Here is a 25,948-nt window from a genome sequence, read left to right on the forward strand (position 1 = left end):
AAGCAAAGTTAATGTTAAAAGATAAATAATGGCATTTTCACTATTGCAAAAAGGTTTAGAATATGAATAATGTATAAGAAGCCTATTTATCCTTCAATTATTAAGAGAAAATCAGGGGAACTGGATAGCAAGGCATTTGCAAATTAAATCCAAATGTTGAATGCTCTCTGCATTCTCTCTGACAATGTTTGATTGCCCATCTGAGAAGAGAACAAGCACAAACAAAAAGCTTTACTACAAAAAAACAAACCTTTATCATTGCTTTTTAAAGAGTCTGTCAAAGGAAAATAGAATTCAATTTATAAACCTTTTACTTTGGACAATAAATGGAGAACTATCAAAAACATACTGAATATAAAATACTAGGCTGAAACTAATGATTAGTAGAAGAAAAGCCTTAAGGACCGTTAAAGTGACACTAATTAGGGCTGTATTTACGGATTGCAATGGTGCTATTTACACATGGGACAATAAAATCTGTCTCCTTGAATAGATACAAATCGCAACATTTTAATATAAACAATACACCACATTCAGCAAAAAAAGTTGCTCTCTTCAGTGTCCTTCATTTAAATTGGAGGTAATTTGGGCCCCTGGGTGGCTCAGTTGGTTGAGCGACTGCCTTCGGCTCAGGTCATGATCCTGGAGTCCTGGAATCGAGTCCCGCATCGGGCTCCCTGCTCAGCGGAGTCTGCTTCTCCCTCTGACCCTCCCCCCTCTCATGCTCTCTTTCTCTCTCATTCTCTCTCTCAAATAAATAAATAAATAAAATCGTTAAAAAAATAAAAAAATAAATTGGAGGTAATTTTGGGGCGCCTGGGTGGCTCAGTCGTTAAGTGTCCGCCTTCGGCTCGGGTCATGATCCCAGGGTCCTGGGATCGAGCCCCACATCAGGTCCCCTGCTCCGCGGGAAGCCTGCTTCTCCCTCTCCCACGCCCCCTGCTTGTGTTCCCTCTCTCGCTGTGTCTCTGTCAAATAAATAAAATCTTTAAAAATAAAAAAATAAATTGGAGGTAATTTTGAAACATTCCTTCCACTTTCTCTATGTGTGTATATACACAATAGATATATATGTGTAAATACATATGTACATACATATACTTATTTTTTCAATTTGGTACCAGTGTATTTTATGTTTAACATCTGAGAAGTTTGCTAAGAAGAAACAGCTGTAACACTAAACTAAAATTCCTGTTATTATTTTTTGTTAGATGAAATTCTAAAACGAACTGTCCCCAAAACAATATGCTACAAAGCAGAGTGGCCAACATTACAATTCCATCTTAAGATAATATGATAAAATATTAGCATTGCCAATTGCTGGTTTCTAGAAATATTTTTATTTTTTTTAAATTTATTTTTAATTTTTTAAAAAATTTTATTTATTTGTCTCAGAGAGAGTGCGCAAGCAGGGGTAGTGGCAGGCAGAGGGAGAGGCAGGTTCCCGCTGAGCAAGGAGCCTGATGCGGGGCTTGATCCCAGGACCCTGGGATCATGACCTGAGCTGAAGGCAGACGCTTAACCGACTGAGCCACCTAGGCATCCCCAATATTTTTATTTTTTGAGAAGCATGCATGGGGCTATAATAATTTTGAATTTATTTTTGCAAAATTGCTCACATGCTTTTGATTTTCACTATGATTTTTCCTTCTTAAAAATTCCTAAATCACTCTCTTAATTCCTAAATCATTTTCATCTAATTATTCTTGCTCTGTGTTATTTGTAAAGATGAAAAGTTATAACAACTTTAATGGCCAATAGTTTTTTTATAATGTGTTTAATATATCAAGTGTCTGATTACTTCTTGCTTATTACAGAAATGTCAGGAAATGCATATTAGCAAAGATATTTAAAAACCTATAATTATATCCATTTATAGTCATTATTAATAACTTTATATATGACCTTTTATATTTACTATATAAACATACACTTTCTGTAACCAGGACCATATCATCTGTATAGCTTTATAACCTATTATTTTCAGTCATTAACCAGTTATACAGAATTTTTTTATTTCAAAAAAATGTATTTTATAATAGTAAGAGTAGGATTTTTAAAAAATTGTAATAAACAAGTAATACTATTTTGAAAAAGACATATTTTTAAAGGATACATAAAATCTATAAATTGTTGTAAAACCAGCCCACAAAATACCAACATTATCAAGGCTTGAAAGTTACTAGACTATATACCTTGGCTACTGTAAATAATGTTTCAATAAACATAAGGTGCCTATATTATTTTGAATTAGTGCTTTTGTTTTCTTTGTGTAAATATCTAATAGTGCAATTGCTGGAGCCTAGCAGAGTTCTATTTTTAATTTTCTGAGGAGCCTCCATACTGTTCAGAGTGGCGGCACCAGTTTGCATTCCCACCAACAGCCATGAGGGTTCGTTTTTCTCTGCATCCTTGCCAACATGTGTTTTTTGTGTTGTTGGTTTTAGCCACCCTGATTGGTGTAAGTTGCATCTCATTGCACTTTTGATTTGCATTTCCCTGATGATGAATGATGTCAAGCATCTTTTCATGTGTCTGTTGGCCATCTATATGTTGATAGACAAACGGAAAAGTGAGAGGTGATATATGACACACACACACGCACGCACACACACACACACACAATGGATTATTACACAGCCATAAAAAAAAAAAGGATGAGATTTTGGCATTTGCAATAGCATGGATGGACCTGGAGGGTGTTGCACTAAGTAAAACTGAAAAAAAACAAATATCATGTAATTTCACTCATATGTGGAATCTAAAAAACAACACAAATGAGTAATAAATAAAAAAACAGAATCAGACCCATAAATATAGAGAACAAACTGATGGTTGCCAGAGGAGAGCGAAGGTGGGAAATATTGGTGGAGGGGAAGAGGAGACACAGGCTTCCAGTGACGGAATGAGTAAGTCATGGGCATATCGTCAATGGTACTGTAAAAGCGTTGTGTGGTGACAGATGGGCACTACGCCTGTGGTGAGCAAGGCATAAAACGGAGAAGTTGATCACTATGTTGCACAGCTGAAACTAATGTAATATTGTGGGTCAACTTGACACAAATGAAAAAAATCAAAGACAGTTACTAGATAACGTTTATATTTGATAAAACGGCTAATTTTTGTTTGTTTTGTTTTGGCTAAGACCTAATACCGGCCAATCTATTTTTAGCCTAATTGCCTTCAGCCAGCCTGCTGCAATCCAAACAGTTCTTCAGCCAATTAAGAACTGGCACTGACAATGATTGGGATTATTAGATGCAGGTTGAGTGTCAGCCCTGAAAAAGCGTAATGAATAAAAGACTATATTCACGAAAGATCTGGGAAAATGTAAGAGATAATCAGACTGGGCACCAAGTGTTCTGCATTGGACTAAGGACCCTATCAATAGGGTCTCATTTAATTTTCTTAACTCTGGTAGGTAGAAAGAACAAGAAGCATTCTGTAGATGACGTTCCTGAAGCATATATGTGACAGTAAAACCCCGTAAATGTGCCCAAATCACACAGCTGGGGAGAAGAACCTGGAATCTTTGACTCCAAGGCCCGTGCAAGATTTGACAGTAAACTGTATGAAGGGAAGGATGGGTTGGACTAAAGGTTATTCCCAGGCTCCTTGCTTCAGAGAGAGATGACACCTGTACCTAATAGATTTTATTAAACATTCACATTTACTATCTCATTTTTTTCCACCTCTTTTCGGAGTCCGTAGGAATTAAATGAAGACCAGTAGCTTTATCTGTACATCTCTCTCGTAGGACACACGGGAACACAAACACTGGGAAAAAGGCGTGTTGTTTACATCCCCATCCTAGTGGAGCTGCTCCATTAAATGACATGGTAAGAAAGAATTCAATGTTTTAATTGCATTTAGTGCTAATGAAACCCTTATAAATGCAGGTGAGATTATACATTTCCATGGTGTTCCTTTCCTCATTAGTTACCCCTAATTTTCATGATGACTGTTAACACAACATAACATTAATATGCTCAGGAGGTGCCAGAAAAAATTATGTGTCATGCTGTGATTCATTAAAGCCTTCTAAGGATTCTTGCATTTTTCAACTTTTTAACAGATAATTCATTTTATAATCTTGAAAGATAAATTTTCTGCTGTTCAGAACTTTCTATTAATACTTTTTCTTTGAAAAATGGCATTTTTGACCATATCTACAAAGAGAGGAATTTAAGGGATCTATTTAATGTTCTTAAATTGCTGGCCTTTTCCAGTTTGTGATTTTTTTTTTTAATATGGCTTTAGTGCCTTCTTTCTGAAAAAGCATAGTTAAGAAATTGTACTGACTTCTTGATTATTTTTGTTTTATTTAAGAGAATTTCAAGATTTTTTTCCCACTTCTCCAACAGTAATTAATTACTAGAAGATAACCTCACCCAATGTTATGGTTTGCTGTTGTGTGATAAGGACCAAAACCCCCAATGTGCCCTTTTAAAAAATATTCTTTATAAACCTGTTCTCTGGATAAGTTCGTACGGGTATTGCCTGAAGACTGAAATTTCTCCCACCTGTGCTGTTAGGGTTTGCTATTCAGAACCTCACCTCTAAATATGTGGAGATTATTTTTTTCTTAAAGTTGCTATGATTTCCTGAAAGGGAACTACCAAGCCATCGATAATTACTGACAAAGAAAAATTTGTAAAAAAGATACTTCATAGCACAGTGTTGAGATAATACTACTCATTTAAAACATAAATATGTCTCATAAATACCAATTGCTGATATGAGATATCTCATTTAAAATATGCAAGTTGATCTTTCTCAAGATAGCTTTGGCTATTCAGGGTCTTTTGTGGTTCCGTACACATTTTAGAATTATTTGATCTAGCTCTGTAAAAAATGCTGTTGGTATTTTGATAGGGATTGCATTGAGTCTGTAGAATGCTTTGGGTAGTATGGACATTTGAACAATATTGGTTTTTCAAATCCATGAGAATGAAAAATCTTTCCATTTGTGTCATCTTCAATTTCTCTCATCAGTGTTTTATAGTTTTTGGAGTACAGTCTTTCACTTCCTGGTTTATCCTTAGGTATACTTTATTCTTGTTGCTGCAATTGTAAATAGGATTATTTTCTTAATTTCTCTCTCTGCTTTCATTATTAGTGTATAGATTTCTGTACATTAATTGTGCATCCTACAACTGTTTTTTAAATTCATTTATCAGTTCTAATAGTTTCTTGGTACTGTACCTAGGGTATCACAATCCCAGATTTCAAGATATACTCTAAAACCGTAGTAATCAAAACAATATGGTACTGGCACAAAAGCAGGCACATAGATCAGTGAGACAGAACAGAGAGCCTAGACATGAACCCATGACTCTATGGTCAATCAATCTATGACAAAGGAGGCAAGAATATACAATGGGGAAGACAGTCTCTTCAACAAATGATATTGGGAAAACTGGACAGCTGCGTGCAAAGAATGAAACTGGACCACTTTCTTACACCATCCACAAAAACGAACTGAGAATGAATTAAAGACACAAATGTGAAACCTGTGACCATAAAGTTCCTAGAAGAAACAATAGGTAGTAATTTCTTTAGTATTAGCCACAGAAACATTTTTCTAGATGTCTCCTGAGGCAAGGGAACCAAAAACAAAATTAAACTACTGATACTACACCAAAATAAAAAGCTTTTGCACAACAAGGGAAATAATCAACAAAACAGAAATGCACCCTACTGAATGGGAGGAGATATTCACAAATGATATACCCAATACGGGGTTAATGTCCAAAATATATAAAGAACTTATACAACTCAACACCAAAAAATAAATAATCCAATTAAAAATGGGCAGAGGACCTGAATGGCCATTTTTCCAAAGAAGACATACAGATGGTCAACAGACAAAGGAAAAGATGCTAACATCACTAATCATCAGAGAAATGCAAATCAAAACCACAATGAGATATCACCTTATAGCTGTCAGAATGGCTAAAATCAGAAAGACAAGAAATAACAAGTATTGACAAGGATGTGGAAAAAAGGAACACCTGTGCACTGCTGGTGGGAATGTTAAGCTGGTGTAGCTACTGTGGAAAACAGTATGGAGGTTCCTCAAAAAATTAAAGCTACCGGGCACCTGGGTGGCTCAGATGGTTGAGCGTCTGCCTTCGGCTCGGGTCATGATCCCAGGGTCCTGGGATCGAGTCCCGCATCAGGCTCCCTGCTCCTTGGGAGCCTGCTTCTCCCTCTGCCTCTCTCTCTCTCTCTTTCATGAATAAATAAATAAAATCTTTAAAAAAAAAAAAAATTAAAGCTACCATATGATCCAGTAATTCCACTATTGGGTATTTACCCAAAAAAACCCCAAACACTAATTCAAAAAGATATATGCACCCGTATGTTTAAGGCATTATTTCTAGAAGTCAAGATATGGAAGCAACCTGAGTATCCATCAGTAGATGAGTGGAAAAAGGAGAGGTATATATAAAGAATTTATACAACTCAACATGCAAAAAACAAATAATCCAAGTAAAGAATGGACAGGACATGAATAAACATTTTTTCCAAAGACGACATTCAGATGGCCACTAGACACATGAAAAGATGCTTAACATTATTCATCATCAGGGAAATGCAAATCAAAACTACAACGAGGTATCACCTCACACCTGTCAGAATGGCTAGAGTCAACAACCCAAGAAACAGGTGTTGGTGAGGATGCAGTAAAAGGGGAACCCTCTTGCTCTGTTGGTGGGAATGCAAACAGGTGCAGCCACTGTGGAAAACAGTATGGAGGTTCCTCAAAAAATTAAAAAGAGAGCTACCCTACAAGCCAGCAATTGTACTACTAGGTATTTACCCAAAGGATACAAAAATACTTTTTCGAAGGGATACATGCACCCTGATGTTTACAGCAGCATTATCAACAATAGCCAAATTATGGAAAAAGCCAAAATGTCCACTGACTGATGAATGGATACACTACATCCATCCATCTCTATCTATCACAATGGAATATTACCCAGCCATAAAGAAGTATGAAATCTTGCCATTTGCAACAATGTGGATGGAGCTAGAGGGTATTATGCCAAGCAAAATAAGTCAGAAAGACAAAGCATATGATTTCACTCACATGTGGAATTTAACAAAACAAATGAAAAAAAGAAAAAAAATGAACAAAGGAAGGAACAACAACAAAAACCCCAGACTCTTAAATACAGAGAACTGGTGGTTGCCAGAAGGGAGGTGGGGGGTCATGGGTGAAATAAATAAAGGGTATATATTTCAATAATGAAACAAAATTCAAGTGGAAAAAGTTATATGGATTATTTCTCAAGGGGATAATATCTCAGTGTATTTCAAAGATTGGATATACCTAGTCATTACATAATGGAAGAAACTGTTTTTATATTAATTTTAGCATTTATAACTATTTCTTATTCTATCATTCACATGAGAAGAAAACTTAGAATTCTATACTAAGGTGACTTCTAGAAAGGTCCACTATTTAGTTTCAAGGGCAACGATCAAATACATGAGCATTCCATTGAACTGTGTTTTGATAACTTACATGCACAATGCACGCTGAACTGAGAACACGAAGATGATTATTATCTTACAGGTAAAAAAACCTACTCAGAGAAAATAATTCACAGTGACAATGGACGTTTACTGAGAGATCTGTGCAGAGCCAGGCACCGTACTCAGTGCTCTGTATGCATTTTCTTGTTTATATTCATGAGAAATGTGTTATATAGTCTGATAACTTGCAGACGTGATGCTTACAAAAATTAAGAAATCTGTCCAAGTTTAGGCAGCCCAGTAGTGGCTAAAAGATAACAGTGCAGCGTTTCCTGGGTGGCTCAGGAGGTTAAGCATCTGCCTTCGGCTCAAGTCATGATCTCAGGGTCCTGGGATGAGCCCCGTGTGGGGCTCCCTGCTCAGTGGGGAGTCTGCTTCTCTCTCTGCAGCCCGCTCCCTCCTCCTGTGAGCATTCTCTCTCATAAAATAAATTTTAAAAATCTTAAGATAATAGTCCAGGTTTGTCTTCATCATGGTGCTTTTGGAAAAGAGATAGAGATTTAAATATTAAAACTTAAAAATAAGTATTAAGACTTTACTTTTATGGCCTTTATGTTTCGTATTAACTTTATTTTTCACGCTCTTGGGATTTAGCATATTCATAACTTTGGATTAAACTTTAATCAGTAGTGACTTAAATTAAAACTTCCCTAGTTCCCTTAGTAATTCCTATCACACAGAAGGGTCAGGAACTAGCATTCATTTCCTGCTTGCAGATGGGCCTGTTTTGTTTTTTTTTTTGTACCTTTGGTTTTAGCTCCACCCCACGCTCTCATTTTAGCTCTAACCCCAAACAGTACATCCACAAAAAGCCTGCCCCTCTGCAGGCTCTGCATCACCTGGCCTTGCCCTGCCGGAATGTTACTAATCCCACAGTGTGTTCTGAGTGCACTACCCTGGGGTTCTAGGTCTGCAAGGCAGATGGGTCTTTTCCTGTGATGCCTGTTCTTGCCAAGGGCCTAAATCCTTCTTCCATCTGGCTCTTTTATGACTTCAATCCCATCCCTGTAGTTTATCCTTCCTACCCAGCATGGATGCTTCATTCGTGCCCTCTATTTTAAGACGGCAGTAAGACCTTCACCTGTCCCCATGTGTCTCACAGGCACAGGGACTTGTCAATCTATCCCTGCCCTGTCGACATGACTACATCATTTTCAGGTCCAAATCTCATCTCCTGGGCTTACGGTTCTGGATTCTGAAACCTAGCACCAGATAAAACCATGTGCTTGTTCACTTGCACGCTATCAATGTCATCTTCCATATCTAATCCACTCTACGGGATCGCTGGCATTTCTCAGCCACTGTCACCAATAACATAGTGTCCCAAAGCGTGCTTTCTTACTGGAAACCGTCAGAAAACTATATGGCATTGTTTAATCACATGTTAAAAATAGAAAATTATTTTTTTTTAAAGACTTTATTTGAGAAAGAGACAGAGAGAACCAAGCAGGGGGAGGGGAGAGGGAGAAGCCAACTCTCCGTTGAGCAGGGAGCCCGATGCGGGACTCGATCCCAGGACCCTGGGATCACGACCTGAGCTGAAATCAAGTCAGACACCTAGCCGACCGAGCCACCCAGGCTCCCCGCAACCCTCCCCGCAACCCCCCCCGCAACAAAATAGAAAAGTTTAATTATTAACAGAGAACTAACAAGAAAGATACAACCCCCTCCCCTTCTGTCAGAATTATTTTATCTTGCAAGAGGAATGGCTTAAAATGACCAGAAATTTAAGTAAACATCTTCCCTTTGTTTTTATGACTTTTAATTTTAATAACATTTTTAAAATTCTTGTTTTTCAAATTATATCTCTAGAGGTAGCCAGCATCTAGATCAAGAAATGGAGCATTATCTGCCTCCGTCCTCAAAAATAACTCTTCTGATTTGATTAGTTCTTCCTGTTTTTGAGCTTTATATAAATGGGCTTAGGAAATTTTTTGTCTGAATTCATTTGCTCACATCATATTTCTGACAGCCATCCGTGCTGTTGCATGCAGACATAATTTATTCATTTTCATTGCTCTGCAGAACTCCACTGTAGAAATATATTACAGCTCATGCACGTACGGTGACTGGACAACGATGTTGTTTTCAACTTTTAGATATTATAGTAAGGAGCATATCTACAAAAAGTGGATTTTTGGCACAGATCTTTTTAAAGCATCTGTATGCATTTCTGCTGTGTCAATATTTAGGGGTACAGATTCTGAGTCAGGGGTTATGCATATGTTCACACTTGATAATGCTTTCCAAAACGTTGCACTAACTTACATCCCATCCGCAGTGTCTGTGAACTCTGGGTGTTGCAAAATTTGGGTTCATCGGTCTCTTTTTAGCCATTCTTATCAACAATAGGGTGGTCTCTCGTGGTTTATTTTGTAAATCCTAGTAGTTAATAAAATTGAATGCCTCTTCTGTGTGTGTTTTGTGGTTTTTTTTTTTTTTTTTGCCAATTTTTATATCCTCCTCATATAGGGCCTATTCCAATCTTATTCCTATCTTTATCTTGGGAGTTTTGTTTTCCTTTGTTTTGAATCATCATTTTGTTAGAGTTTATACACTCTGACTTGGAGATCTTTGATACTAGTTTGTAACATATCTTGGGGTCTTTTGGCTTCAGGTGGGTAATAAAGTCTTTCAAATTACTATGAACCGCATCAACTTTGTCTTTTTATAGATTACTTGGATCACAAGAGGCCATGACTGCCCAGGGAAAAAAAAAATCCTGGGAAAAATAAAATGAAGCACTATAAAAAGGAGATATGTTTGCCAAAACTAGTGTAGCTACCACATCAAGTTTCAGGATCTACTTGATAGGAATCTCTAGTTTCCAGTTTTATTATTCCTATGCATTAAAATGTTGTTTTGTGAACTGAGACATTTCTCTGCCTTTGAAAAAAAAATTTAATTCTTCCGGCACCTCTCAGATGTACAATGACTTATGAATCAACCAAAATAAATGATGTTCTCTTTAAGTACATAATCTTAACTTAGGCCTGCTGGTTTTCATTAAGGAAAGTGTATTAAAACTACTAGGAAGAATCAGCCATTTTTTATGACTTATTAGTACCTAAGTTTTCTTCATAATACATATTAAAGGAAACTTGTATTTTACTCTTCTTACTGGCAATATTAATAGGCGATTCAAAATAAATGCATTTAGAGAGAGAGGAATAAAATTTTTCAAAAAGATGATTTATCACTTTTGCTTCGACTGGTGTTATAGGTCTTCTGTGTTGGGTCAGGACGACACAAAGTTAAACAGAAGTTCAATAAATTACAGGACGTTTTCAGACAAAAGTGATTCTTATTTGCCTGAATCGTCTTTGGAATTGTGTTTGGCAGTGCGATCCTCATTTTCACAAGGATTCTGAGATTTTTAAGCTGAGTGTCAACACTCCTACCAGATGATAGAAGACGTGATCCTTGAAACCTAATATGGGAGCACACACACAATCATTACTACCCTACAACAGATAAAATCTCCTACAAGAAAATGCAAGCTTCACTCAAAAGAGGATGTTCCATATCCACACCCTGGACTGTTTTGCATTTAATCATCTGAAAGACATGCAGGCATTAAATAAATTTCTAATCCCAGTAGAGAGTGATAAGACTTTGAAATATATGAGCCACCAATGAATTTAGGAAAGACAAAATGATTTGGCCATTCATTGAATAAAGTATTTTCTTGTCATATATCATGTCCAATGGCTTAAGATCCATAAAAATTCCTCAAGCTCTCTACTTTTAAGGAAATTGCCAGTTATGAGAGCCACCTTTCATCTAGTTTTAAGGACCCAAAACCTTCCTGATTTTTCAGACACTTATAGCTTGGAAAAAATAGTTCCCTTTCTATTTTAAGCCACAGAAATCAAGACAGTTCTTAATTAAGCCAAGAAGTGTAAATTAAGTTACTACCATGTGAATGGAAGATTTTAGATCTCCCTTCTGTGATAATAGAAAGGCTGATTTGTATACAGAAGGAGAAGAGAAACAATAAAACTTACATACGCAAAATTCTTTTATCTGGAAAGTCCACTTGCAGCAAAGGAAAGCAGTGGTTTTGTCCATTTATACCAGTAACAACGAAACTCTAATTGTATACTTGTTCATACCAATACGGACAAATGCTATGTATCAGAAACTTTACATATCTCAACTTGTACAAGGGAAAAAAAATGTAGGCATGGACTCTTAGAGTACTTAGTGATCATTTGTTTGCATATACCCCACAGATTTCCAAAATAGGTATGAGGTTGTTTCTGAAACTCCGTAAGGTTTAATAACATAAAAACAATTAAAGGGGAAGATGACAGAGAATAAAAGCAGAGCATCTCAAGGAAACCAGAGAGAAAGTTAGCATGCCACATGTGCATTGCATTCATCTTCTAAAATTGCTAAAGATGAATCAAATATTTGGCTTTAAGTCTCCAGCAGACAAACCGAAAGGAAAACACCATTCACTACAACATAATCCAAGACCATGTAACAAAAGCATACCAGTTGTTAGGAAAAAACAATTTTCTTGACAATTCGTGTCTCCATCGGAGTTAAATAAACGGAAAAGTATGATGGATGCCTGAAATTCAAAGAGATATCAAACCTAAGTCTTCATTTTGGCAAGAAAGAGAAATTCCTAGGGAAATGAGAGATCCTGTAACTCTTGAGTGTTGTTGGAAAGTTTCACTGAAAGAGTATTTCTACTTATCTGAAAATCCATAATTTGTTCACATAGTTCATGGAACGTCCTGATTCAAGAGGCTAAAAGACATGGCTATATGTAAAAACAAATAAAATTTTAAACAAACACCAATTTGAGGTGGTAGGCACAATACGTCTATAACGTCATTAAATTTGTGGGGAAGCATGACATTTGAATTATAGTAGAGAAGACACACACATAAATACATAATTAAAATATAATGTGTCTAAGTTCTAAATGAAACACATAGTAATTCAGTTATAGGGTCATAGCCAAGAAGGCAATGGGCTTGTGCCTCTTGAACAGTGTTCGTATAAAGCTGTGTTTCCCATAGTTGGCAAAGGGGAATCAAAATCGGTATTTTTTGAGACCTTCATTCGGACTGATACTTGTTTAACAGGTCTATTGTATAGAGCGCCTAGGGAGAAAACGCTCCTAAAATAATCCACTGGCTTCCAGTAACACAAACCACAAAAACTGAGACATACACGGTGCTTTGGATTTCAGAATTAAGTAATCCACACGACTGACCTTCAAACGTAGCTCTCAAATATAACAGTTCTCTCAGGGCATTTGGCATTTTTTTCCTCCATGCCATTATTTTTCCAAGGTTAAGTAACACAGAACTATCAGAAATGGTTAAAGGCTTTAAAAGGCACCAGGTCCTAAAGCAATATTTGCATAAGAGAAGACAAGAGTGGCCGGGAGAGTTGAAGTGTAACACCCCACCAAGATTTAATTTCTGGGACTGAGTCCAAGGTATTTGAGCCAGCCCCGCGCTCTGGCACCTGGGAGGCGGCAGAAAGCTGTTTCTGTGGGGGGAGCTGGCTGTGCGTCCTGATGGCTCTCCTGACTAGCTGTGGGCAGGTAACATACTATTTCTGTGCCTCTGCGTTCTCATCCATAAATCGAGAATAATACCAGAACCCCACGGAGTTCCTGAGGAATATGAATGAGTTAGTTCCTGAGAAGCATTTAGAGTACCCAGCATCACTATTAGTATCCTCCTGGACTTGAGCCAGGCACGGGGCGAGTCCGAGATGCCACGCTGGGGAAACACGCTAAACCCTCACTAACGTGCTGGAATTGTTTTCCACCAGACCCGCGTGAGCAGGCACAGGGCTGGGGCTCAGGAGCCCTCGGAAGCACCAACCTGACTCCAAGCAAAAACTACTGCCCCCTTCACTGTTCACCTTGCGGATTTCTCCACGCTTTGCCCCTGAGGACGTCTGCATCCTCTACAGTGCCCTTCGCTTTCTTCTCTCAACAGCATCATCCTGCTAAATCCTCTTGCCATGTCTCAACGTTTATTGAGAAAACGTAACAAAGAATTAAGGATTTGACAGTGAGAACTGTTCCTTTGATGACGCTTTTTCAAAACCGTATTTTTAGTTCATAACTTTCTTAAACCTGGCTTCTCTAATAACTCAAAGATGCAATATTCATAGTCTTTTTGACATTCAGTAGACATCAAGTCAACATTTTAATTCAATTTTTCTGACACTGAGTTTTTCTCATCTGCAATCTGTAGAGAGAGGGACTTATTACACTAACTTCTGGAAAATATCCTCATAACTCAGAGATTTCTTGATCATACTTGGTCTCTCCCTATATTTGCAGTCAGGCTCTTGGTTGCAGTTAAAAAGACACGCATTAAGCTGGAAAAATTAGTTACTAAATTGAGCGGTGCTTCTAAAACCCGACCTGATTTGTTGCTTTAATAGAGGGAATCATGATTCACAGAGGCCACCTCAATTTGAGAAGCAACTAGTTGCCTTGTTAATTGCCTCCTAATTTTTCATAGAAACTTAATATGTTCTGTTATTTCTGCCAACATTCCATTTCTGCCACAATTCTACTCCTCACTTCCCATGGGAAGCAGAGGATCTGGAAGTTACCAGAAAAGTCCTTTAAAAAAGTAAACCAAACTGAATTCTCACTTCACTGGTTATGGGCTGAGATGCTTGGAAATTTACTTAACCTTCCTAACTGCCATTTTCCCCAACAATACAATAAAGAATAATCTACACCCACTGTAGAGGTAGGTGTTTTATTTATTTGTTTGCTTGTTCCATAGGCTAAAATATGAGTTTTTCCACAGTTCTCAGAAAAATAATAAAGACACACAAATGGCAGCTATTGTTATCAGTAAGGTGTATTCATTAATATTTTCCAAAGGACAAAAAGGACCAAAAAAGTTAATGTTCAAAAGTCCAGCTTAATCTTACTTAGCTCACACAGAAAATTATGAGTAATATTTCAAATACTCATGAATTTTTCCAACTTTGCTTTCATTGGTTACATGGTTGTTTTTGAACAGTTTTTTTTTCTGTATTCTGGACACTGCTTCTTTGACTTTTAAAAAATGTATGTTGCAAAATATTTGCTTTTAGCTTACTGCTTTTCTTTTCATCATTGACAGCATCTCTGTTACAGCGGTCTGTTATTCTGATGCAACCAAATTTATCAGTCATTTTTCATTAGCAGAGGACATTTCAGTAAGTGATACTCAACTAATGGTCTTGACCCAAAGTTAGGGGCATATGAATTTCCTGGGGGCTTTTCTTTTTTTTTAAGATTTTACTTATTTGTGTGTGTGTGTGAGAGAGAGAGAGAGAGCACGCACACAAGCAGGGGCAGAGGCAGAGGGAGAAGCAGACTCCCCGCCGAGCAGGGAGCCCAACCTGGGCCTCGATCCCAGGACCCCGAGATCACATGACCTGTGCCGAAGGCAGATGCTTAACGGACTGAGCCACCCAGGAGCTCCTGGTGGCTTTTTAAACATACAAGGTGCTGTAGATTCTGACACGTACATACTCCCTACAGGCTGAGAGCATCACGGCCAGATAGTTGCAGCCAATACTGAGAGCAATGATGATGTGTTGGAGAACAAAATGTTAAAATCCACAGTTATATAATCAATAAAAATAAACAGATGAAAACAAGTCTTTACTTCTGAAGCTGAATGTAAGATTCATATTCACATCAAGCTAAGAGGGATGGGTACCACTAAGGAATAATAGTTTTGAGAGGAACAGTTTTCATATTCTGCCAACATTGGAGATGCCCTTTTCCCTTTGGGATTTTTCCTTTACTGAGCTAAAATAGCCATCACATAAAATTTACCATTTGAACCATTTTTCAGTGTACACCTCAGTTGTCTTAAGTACATTCACGTTCTCATGTGACCATCACCGCCATTCCCATCTGGCATGTTTTTGCCTTCGCAAATTGGAGCTCTGCAACCTTACACATGAACTCCCCGTCCCCCGCCCCACTGGCCCTGGCAGACCACCCTTCTCTTTGCTGTCTCGGAACCTCATACGAGGGGAATTATACATTTGCCATTTTGTGTCTGGCTTATTTCACTGAGCATATTGTCTTCAAGGCTTGTGTGTGATATAGCGCAGGTCAACATTTCCTTCTTCTGTAAGCCTGAGTACTATTCTATTGCAGGTATGCACCGTATCAGGTTCATCCAGGCACCTGCTAATGGATAAACAGGTTGTTGCCACCTTTCAGCTATTGTGAATGATGCTGCTACCAACAATCATGTGTCTGATTGCATTCCTGCCTTCAAATTCTTTTGGGTATATACTAAAGGTGATCCTTTTAACTGATGTTAATTCTTGTATCAAAGACTGGAGAGAGAAATTACTATTGATTTTCTTCCCCCTTTCCCTGCAATAAAATAACTGCTTGTGACCGATGGAAATCAGTTTGGTGGACCAGTGGTGACAGAGACATCAACATGAAACCATAATAAATGTTGTAGATTTTCCCAAATTAATACTTTTGTTCTGTGTCCTTTTGACACAACCTAAGAAGTACTTGAATGTGACATGAACATTCAAATTTTTGAGCCAGAAACCAAATCTCTACATGTCTGTATAAATGAAAGACTGACTTATTTACTCTTTTGTCTAGTTATTAGAATGTTAACTCTGTAAGGGCAGAGGGAGAGTCTTTTTTGTCCGCCTCCTTATTTTCAGCACATGCTAGGAATGCAATATATATTTTCTAAAAAAAGGAACTTGGAACCAGTCTCTAAGCATATTAGATATGCTGCTTCAGAACATATATACACAACTTTTTTATTATCACTTATATTGCAGAATTCATTTTAATAATACTCTCATTGTGTTGCCTTTACCTTCACATATTTTTAGGACCGCCCTCAATCCACTCTCCATATTTTAAGCTAGTTGAGTATAGTCTTATTCACCTATATTTTATTTTGTTTTAAAGATTTTATTTATTTGGCAGAAAGAGACAGCGAGAGAGGGAACACAAGCAGGGGGAGCAGGAGAGGGCGAAGCAGGCTTCCCGCTGAGCAGGGAGCCCGATGCGGGGCTTGATCCCAGGACCCTGGGACCATGACCTGAGCCGAAGGCCGATGCTTAACCGACTGAGCCACCCAGGTGCTCCCACCTATATTTTAAAGTCTCACCTTTCTTAGTCAATTCTATAGTATGTTTCCTCTTCCCCTTCCTATACATTACACAATTTTTTAAATTGTGATTTAAAAAATTAGATTTAGATTTAAATTTAAATTTAGATTCCAGGCGTCAAGGCTAAAGGCAGCTCCTCCAAGTGTCCACCAGTTAAGATTTATTACTCCCATCACCTCCCGAGCTCCCTGCTTCCGATCACTGCTCCACAGACACACTCTGCGCTTCTTCCTTCTGGCTTCTGGCTCCCTGTTTCCTCTGCTGAGATGCTCCGGCTCTGTCTCATTTAAGCTTCCCTGGGAGAAAATCTAACCCCCCTTCAGTGCCACTCAAATTCTTCAGCCTTCTGGGAGTGTTCATGTTCTTTCACCAAATGAAATGTCTCCTTCCTTTGAATCCACGCGGCAATTGGTGCTTTCCTAACAGAATTGATTACTACAGCACAGACTTGCATCGATACACCGTTGAAGTCCTCTCCCCTCCCCCCCTCCTCTCTTCATTCCTTCTTTCCCTCATGTGGAATGTTACACTGCATAAAGCTCGCTTCCTGGAAAGAACCCCTCTCCCTGGCATGAGTCCCCCCCCCGATAAATCGAAGGGTGGGGTGACCCTCAGGGTTCTCAGTCCTCCTGGAGAAACGACCAGTCTCAGCCTCTCTACCTCATCCCAGGAAGTCCACGTGTTCATTCCAGAGCACCTGTCACCACCCAGATACTCCTGCCCCCACAGCCCTCTACACACGAGGATGACCCAGATTCCCACCTCACCTCTGCCACCAGACTTTCCCAGGGCTCCCCTGCAGTTCATGGTCCATCATTACCAATATCCCCTAATATCCAGCCTTCTCTCGGACTGTTAACTTTGCTTTCGGATTCCTCGCCCCCATGCTGTCGCCCTGCCCCCAGGAGACATGGCTTTCGGCGGCTGTCCCAGACAGCGGCCCCCATACTTTACCTGGCACAGGGCCTGGGGGCAGACAGATGGCAGGTGTCTCTCTGTCTGAATAAAGGCTTCTAGAATGTCATTCCACCTCCTTTGCCACCTTCTCCCAATTCCTCTGAAGTACATGCCATCATCAGATTATATCACTCACAAGTATCTCCCTACAGGCATCTATAGGCCTCTTGAAAAATCCACTTTATTAATGGGATATTTTCAAGTTTGGCTTATTTTTCTTTCTTTCCACTACAAATGCGCTCATTATCATAAACGGTCAGGGGAAGATCCACCGGGCAATCTAATTTGCAGCATCTGACTTTTGACCGCTCCCTCTCCTACCATTCTGCTCTTCACGGGGTGCAGACTGCGCTCTCCTGACATTCCTGTGCCCTCGTGGCGGCGACTTCTCAGTGTCCTCAGAAGGATTCTCTCCCTGATGTCCAAGTGGTGAGTGCCAGGGCTCAGTCTGGGGACCCCTCTGTCTACACGCATATTCTAGGTGATTTCATCCTGGCTCACGATTTCGTCCCTGAATTTAGATCAGCACCTGTGACGGCCCTGCCATATTAAAACTCTCCAAGAAGGAACTCACGATTTCTGCTACTGCAGTACCTGGGAGAGGGATGGGCAAGAAGACCTCAGGCTCATTCTTGATTTTCTCTCATGCCCCGCACATAATCTGTCAGCAAATCCTCTCGACTGTCTTTGACTCCCTCCTGACCCTCTCCTTGGCCGACCGCCGAGGTCCAGCCCACTGCCACGTCTCTCTCTGGGAAAGTAGTACACGGGGCTCTGTGGGTCCTCTTTCCTGAAAACACTGTTCACCACCCCCACGCTAACCCTGCACAACATCCAGAATGATCCTCTTATACTGGGTTATGTCATGGCTCTGAACAAAACCCTTCAAAGAAAGACTTCTTTCCTAACACATTGAGGGTAAACCCCATATCCTAGTTTTGGGCTACATTTCCAATCTCATCTCCAAACAGCCTTCCAGCCTCGCTTACCTCCAAGCTCCCTCTAGCCTTCGGGACTTAGCAGTGGAACGAGCAGCACGCCCCTGACCTAGGAATCCACAGGTCTTGCTCTAGACCACAGGACTCTGTATTAAATAGCTACCAGTTTTATTCATCGGTGACTTGTTTCTTTCGCTAGTTTGTAGTACTGGAGTGATAACTCTGTTTTTGTTTGTTTTTTGAACTGCTCTATGTTCAACCTCAAGAACAGTACACACTGTGAGGACTCAAAAAAATTTGCTGACTAGATGAATGACCTCAATCAATCCACACTTCATGGGACGAAGTAAAATAGGGATAAAAATCAACTCCTTTGGAGCTGCTTCTTACTTGCTCATCATAATATGATTTAGATATACTGTGACTGACACATTTATGGACCACTTTTGGTTCTAAGGGGTGACTCAGATCAGGAGTCAGTTTTTAGCACTATGAAGGAGCTGTTTTGCAAACACACTATACATGTTCATTTGCTTGATTTTCCTCTTTCGTATTTCGTGCGCATAAGATGATAAAGCTATATGTAACTTATAGTTCTCCTGGTAACAAGAGAAAGGCAACTAACTGATCATGAGTGAAACTAGAGGCAACCAACAGTTGGATTTGCCCAGGGAAATTTAGGTTTTATGTGTGTATATTAATGCTACTTAAAAAATACTCTTAAAAATACCTTCAGAAAAATAACTGTAATTAAGAATATAAAATGCTGGGATGCCTGGGTGGCTCAGCTGGTTAAGCATCTGCCTTCAGCTCAGGTCATGATCCCAGGGTCCTGGGATCGAGTCCCACATCAGGCTCCTTGCTCAGTGCAGAGTCTGCTTCTCCCTCTGCCCCTCACCCCACTCTCGTGCTCTCTCACTCCCTGACAAATAAATAAAATCTTTAAAAAAAAAATTCTAAGTAGGATTGTGATTTTTTTTCTGACATACCTGAGTTTTTTTTTTAACTTTTAGTAAAGTGCTAAAATTAGCAGTGTTATGTTTTACATGCTTCAGATTTTGAATTTTAAAAAATATTGCAGAAAAAATAATTTAGTACATTATTTCAATTAGAACCCAGTAATTTTATATTTGCCACTAGAAACTCCACTTTACAAATCTTTGGAGTTTTTCTGAATTAAACCTATAAGAAGCATACACATTTACTGGGAGCCATATATTTTAATGATTTAATATCTTATTTAGTGTAAATTATCATAAGTAATTTTTCCTATTTTTGTAGTAAAAATAAAACATAAAAGTTGCACAGTATCCGCCTCATAACTAATCTGCAGTTTGGCTAATTAAACCCATGTATCTCTGAGTTTCAGACTTTTGTTTAAACACCATGAATAAGTACTCAGTCAATACAAACTACATGGTTACACTTTATCTGCAAAGTCTGAGCTCTTTGTTTTAACGTTAGCTCCGTATCTTAATAAATTTTCTCATACCTTAACTCTGAGCACAGAAGTAAACATCCTTGCATCTTCAGATACACCTCCAATGTAGAATTTTTTCTGAAACACTGGGGGATGATCATTTTCATCCTGAATCTCAATATACACTTTAGCCGTATTGCCTGGAGGGTAAGAAATAATATATTTTTAATTGGTGGCTATTCACCAGAAAAATTGCACTGGAGTAAATACTTATTATACTCTTTTTTTTCTCTGAAACAATGGAAATGGCTTAAATCAGAAAGTCATTCCTGAATGGCAAGTCTAATCACCCGAGGTCCACAGAGGACACGGATAATGATGTAATGTAAAGTTGCTGTTATTTCTTTTAATTACGATGTCTTGGTAATTCATTTTACTTGATTTAATAGGCACTAAAGTATTGTGTTCTGCTAATTTTAATGAAACAATTCAACTGTTCATGCTCACAAACACTTCACACACAACACCCACTACACCAAAGTGACACCAACCTATGAACACCTTATGAAATAAGACAAACTGCATCAACTAAAAACAGTATTTTTTTCCTTAAATATAAAACTAGCAACGATATTCTTTCAGTTTAAAAACGTACAATGTTTTTTAAATTTTAGGGTGAAAAGTAAACAGTAGTTGGGTGAGGGGCTTATTTCCACAATGAGAAACCAAGTTTAATCATATGTTACAGGCTGTCGTTCACCCACAGAAAAGATGTAGCTGGAGAGATCACCATCCTGTGACTCATCAACACTGGTGTGTGATGTCTACCATACTAAATATACCATAAAGAACACATTTCATCATCAAATGTTAGAATCTCACCCCCTCAATCATCATTCCTTTAATGAGAAATGTAGCACCTGTCACTGGTCCACGAATGACCCCTTACAAAGAACCTGATATATAAAAATAACTCAGGGCGCCTGGGTGGCTCGGTCGGTTAAGCATCTGCCTTCAGCTCAGGTCACGATCCCAGGGTCCTCAGACTGAGCCCCGTGTTGGGCTCCATGATCAGCAGGGAGTCTGCTTCTCCCTCTCCTCCCCTCTCCTGCTCTCTCTCTCTCTCTCAAATAAATAAAATCTTAAGAAAAATGTTTGAAAGTAACTCACAATCCAGAAAAAATGTGCACTAAGTGGGTAATCATTTTGCAACAAGTAGATTGAAATGATAAAAGTATTCTGATGTCTTACCAACGTGAACTTTTCTCATATATTTTAGTTAGGATCAAATATAGGGCAATTGAGCTACAAATTATTTATCAGGGATACCCTAAAGTTGTTGCTTTGTCATATCCCAACTACAACTAACACCGATCCACTAGCACGGCAGGCACATCGTGGGTGTACAATATATCTGTGTTGACTGAAAGCATGAAGGAGTAACCTGCACTGGCTTAGAGAGAACTGAGAAACAGGTTGCTTTCTGCTTGCCTGAAAAAGGTCAGAGACTCAAGAGAGTTATCATCCCTGAGGATTTAACCCTACCTGGCTGTTACCCATTTAGTTTCCCTCTTCTTTGTCTCATTCTCGCCATCCCTGACCTGGAGGAGTCGGAATCGAGAGGAGGGTGTGCGAGGTCAACAGAGAAGGTGCCAGGAGGGAAGCAAGGCTAATGGCAGAGTTAGCCTGCAGCGCAGGGTCGGGGGGCTTTGAGCTGCACCCTGGTTGGCCACCAGCCTAGTTCCGCCAAAATGAACACCACTTTCATCTTACTAGCGGACCATTTTTATTTCTGGAATCAAAGGACTTAACAGCTCTCAATTTAATATGTTTTAACAAAAGGAATCCCAAACTACAATATCACCTTTAAACTTTTTTTTTTTTATGTTCTTAATTAATGACCACATTAGCTATGGTCCTTACTGGCAATACTTGAGAAAGTGAAGGCTGATCCACTGTAAAGGAATAAATTTATGCTCCGAGATTTATCTGCTTTTCTCCTGACACTTTATATAATGATGACAGAAGATTAAGGCCCAGGCACAAACATATGATGCCATCAGGAACAATTTGTGCTTTAGCAAATCTTTTAAAAAGTAAGTATTTCCTTAAGTATTGGGGAAAATAATGTGAGAATCAGTGTTGTAATTTAAAGTGACTCTTACATGCTAATAAACATATTACATGTATGCATTTTATAAATTCCCAGAGAGACTGCAGTAATATAATTTTAAAATACCAGTTCAGTAGTTACTAAAAATCTCTAAAATTAACATCCGTAGCAACATCTAGGTAAATATCTACTTACACTAATGATATTCAATGAGTGTAAATTTTCTGTAAAATAATTCATCCTGCTTTAACCAGACTGAAGTTTTTCAAGATATCCTTTTATAAAATATTCATTTCACAAATGTAAGATATCATGCTTTCATATCAATTGTGCTTAAGTCCATATTTGCTATGAGACTGATAGAGTTTAACCATATTTCACTTGGTGCCTTAAATAAACCATAAAATAAATTGTGATAGTATTTCCAGGCCATAAATTATATGAGGAGAGCAAGCATGATGATGGGATGATAATCACAGGACTGAATTCCTGTTTGAATTTTTCTTGTAATTTTTATTTGCTAGGTTTGGGCATTTTAAACTTTAATAATAATACTAAAAAATACATGTCTATGTAACATATCTACTTCTCTCAGTTTTTTATTGGTTGCTCTTCTTGCCTCCTAACATCTTCAATATGATATGGGTTAGTTTCTCCTCTTGCTATAAAATATTTGCCTAACAACCCTGTAGTTTAATAAAATTATACTGGAATTGGATCATAAATCTGTGCTACTGAACTGCATAACTGATTTCTAACTCATCTGCCTGGAAAAGAAATGGAAAGAAAATATTATAGGTATTTTATATTTACTCATTTACTTGTTTGCTGTTGAGTTCCATGTAAGTTTCATCTTGGGCTATTTTTATACCCAATAACTTTATCATAATCATTACTGCCTTACTGCATTTCATACTGGAGTTTTGTGTGATCACAATTTTATTTAATTTTTTTAAAATTTCATTTTATTTTAAAGGTTTTATTTATTTATTTGGGAGAGAGAGAGCATGGCAGGAGGGAAGGGGCAGCGGGAAAAGCAGACTCTCCACTGAGCAGGGAGCCCGCTGCAGGACTCGATCCCAGGACCCTGGAATCATGACCTGAGCCGAAGGCAGGCATTTAACTGAGCCACACCAGTACCCCTTAAGGATTTTATTTAAATGACCTCTACACCCAATATGGGACTTGACCCCCACAACCCTGAGATCTAGAATCACACGCTCTACCCAATGAGCCAGCTAGAAGCCCCCCACAATTTTATTGAAATAGGAAAAAAAAACACAGCACCAAAGGGTGGGTCATAGTATAATTCTTTTTTTTTTTTACATTTATAGGAACCTATTTAAAATATTTTTCATTTTATTTATGACTCTGTCCAACATAAACATTTTCTTATTTTGATAGTTCCTTATTTCTCCTTAGAAGTTGAAGAATGTAAGGCCAGATTCACATCTTCACATGGTCTTCCTATGTCTAGCTAAAACTCCATACTGGGAGCTAATGGTTACTGGGTGGTATGTGGTGGGTATTGTTCCAAGATGTACAGAAGAATACAATCCAAGAGATGGAGCTATTATCGCAACTATTGTTATACTCAGCTTCACACAGAAAACTGACATGAGAACGGGGTTAGGGGCTGGCCTGTGTTCTCTCTGGCACATGGTTGGGCTGAGACTGGAACCCATTATGGCACAATAGGATGTAAGCATATGGACATCTGCTTGCTGTTGCCTCTTGCTCCTTGGGAAGAGGCAACATCTGTGTGCCCTAACATGGATGAAAAGAAGTTTGAGATATATTGCTGGCAACACTTTTGATTGATTTCAAACAACACTTTAAAGATTACAGTCACAAACACCTCGCATTTCTTTAATTTCTCACAAAGAACCTTTGTACCTGGCAGGTACCAGCCATGCCCAAGACACCCTCACTGACACCCCACGGGTCATTTCTTCCCCACCCCCCACCGCCGTGTTTGAATTCCCGCACAGCCCTCAATCGTCTCCTGGATGACTTTACTGCCGTGTTTATGACCGGACTCCCCAGTTACCATAGATGTATTTGATGGCCCGCTCTCTATCTCATTTTTACTGAGCAAGCAAACACATAAATACATTCGCTGATCAATAAATTTTAGAATTTTGCCTTTGCTGGTGATGATACCAGTCCAGTCATTCCCTTAGGATAATAAATTGTATGAGTTTACAATGTGTTGCTTGAAACACAGTGTTGCCTTATGTGCCTGCAATTTACCTGCTCCCAGTTTAAGAAACGTCGTCTAATGGTCAGGGGTCAGATCTGGTCACAAGATAAAAGAATATCTTAAGGATACAGTTCCTAAGGTAGAAAATGAAGCGGGAGGGGGACTCATGGATTAAGCAGCAGGGCATTTTGCCAAATTAAGCCAGACAGGCAAATACTGTACGATCTCACCTACACATGGAACGGGGACAAGTAAAACTCATGGAAACGAGAGTAGAGTAGCGGGGGACATGGGGGGTGGGTGTTGATCAAACAGACGAATGTTCAGTGACAAGATGACCGCGTTCTGAGGCTCTAGTAGACACCACGGTGACTGTAGTTTCTCATACTGCCTCCTGTATCTGCTGAGAGTAAATCTTAAATGTTCTCACCACACGCACACACACACATGCACATGCACACATGCGCGCACAGGTGAGTCAATGGACGGTAACCGTGTAAGGTGATGGATTCGAGAACTACCTTGACTGTGGTAAATCATTTCACAATATATACGTATATCAAACCACCATATTGTACACCTTAACAATTTTCCTTTCTCAATTATACCTGAATAAATGTGGAAAATAATTTTGATAGGTCTAATCAAAGTCTGTAAAATAAATACTGGGGAGTCACAAAATAAATCAAATACATCCAGGTGGTTTAATCCCCAGAATGTCGCTCACTTAGATGTTCTAACCCATGGACGTGCCATGTGCATGACACGAGAAGCTTCCTTGGGTTACATACTTTCACAACACTTGTGTAAGGACTCAGGGCTATATCCTGATCTACTGAATTTGGGTTTTGATGATTTCAAAGGCAGAAACTTGGAAGCAACTCTGATTTAAATTCCTTTAAGAAAATCCACTTTTTATCTGTTCAGGAGTATTTGCACAATTTTTTTTTCATCAATACTATATCCTTTATTTAAGGATATGTGAAGCACATAACAGAAACGGAAAAAGGCAGAGGGAAAACAGGAAAGTGGAAATGGGAGAACAGTGTGAGAAGAGCAACATCACCTGCCCTCCCCTTCCAGGTGAGACCACTCGAAGATTGGGAGGAGCCCCACAGGGGAATGAAGGGCATTACAAGCTGGGGGGCGGATTTTTTTGGCATGTGTTTTGGTTAAAGACATTATACTCTTTCTATGCACTTGGGGGCTCAGTGCCTCATTTCCATGCCCCAAATTGACATTTTTTTTCCTCCAATTTTGTAGGAGAGAACCTCTTCTTTGGGTAGCACCTTTGAACTTCAGTGAGCCAAGAAGTTCCAGAAGGGACCGCTCGGTGAGGGGATGTGAGATACCTCCTTAGTTTGCAGAAAGAGAAAAGAGAACTACTTAACAGTAAAGCTCAGGAAAGAAAGGAGGTATCAAAACAGAACCTCAGGGAATAAGCCCTCTGTTCCCTTAGGCAATCTAACCAAAGTGAAAGGTGTTCAGAAGAGTGAGTGACCTTCAAAATACCATTAACTTCAACTTGACTCCATGTTTTTCTAGACCAATTTACTTTGGAATTATTATTTTTTTTCCTTTACTTTCAATAATTAATTCTGGGCTGTTAGTTTTCC

General features: G+C 38.8%; 1 protein-coding gene across 17 annotated transcripts in view; it reads right to left on the minus strand.

Annotated features, from left to right (window-relative positions):
- PCDH15 (protocadherin related 15) overlaps positions 1 to 25,948 on the minus strand; it is a 781,344-nt gene that overhangs the window by 77,685 nt on the left and 677,711 nt on the right. For all 17 annotated transcript variants that reach the window (XM_088020022.1, XM_088020021.1, XM_088020020.1 and 14 more), the window contains one exon: positions 20,089 to 20,216. In XM_088020022.1, coding sequence (XP_087876148.1) covers positions 20,089 to 20,216 — 128 coding nt within the window. The remainder of the gene's footprint in view (positions 1 to 20,088; positions 20,217 to 25,948) is intronic.

This window comes from Eumetopias jubatus, unplaced genomic scaffold (genome assembly GCF_037043125.1).
Source record: "Eumetopias jubatus isolate StellerSeaLion01/CBP00866 unplaced genomic scaffold, mEumJub1_p1.0 scaffold_17, whole genome shotgun sequence".
NCBI classification, from domain to species: Eukaryota; Metazoa; Chordata; class Mammalia; order Carnivora; family Otariidae; genus Eumetopias; species Eumetopias jubatus.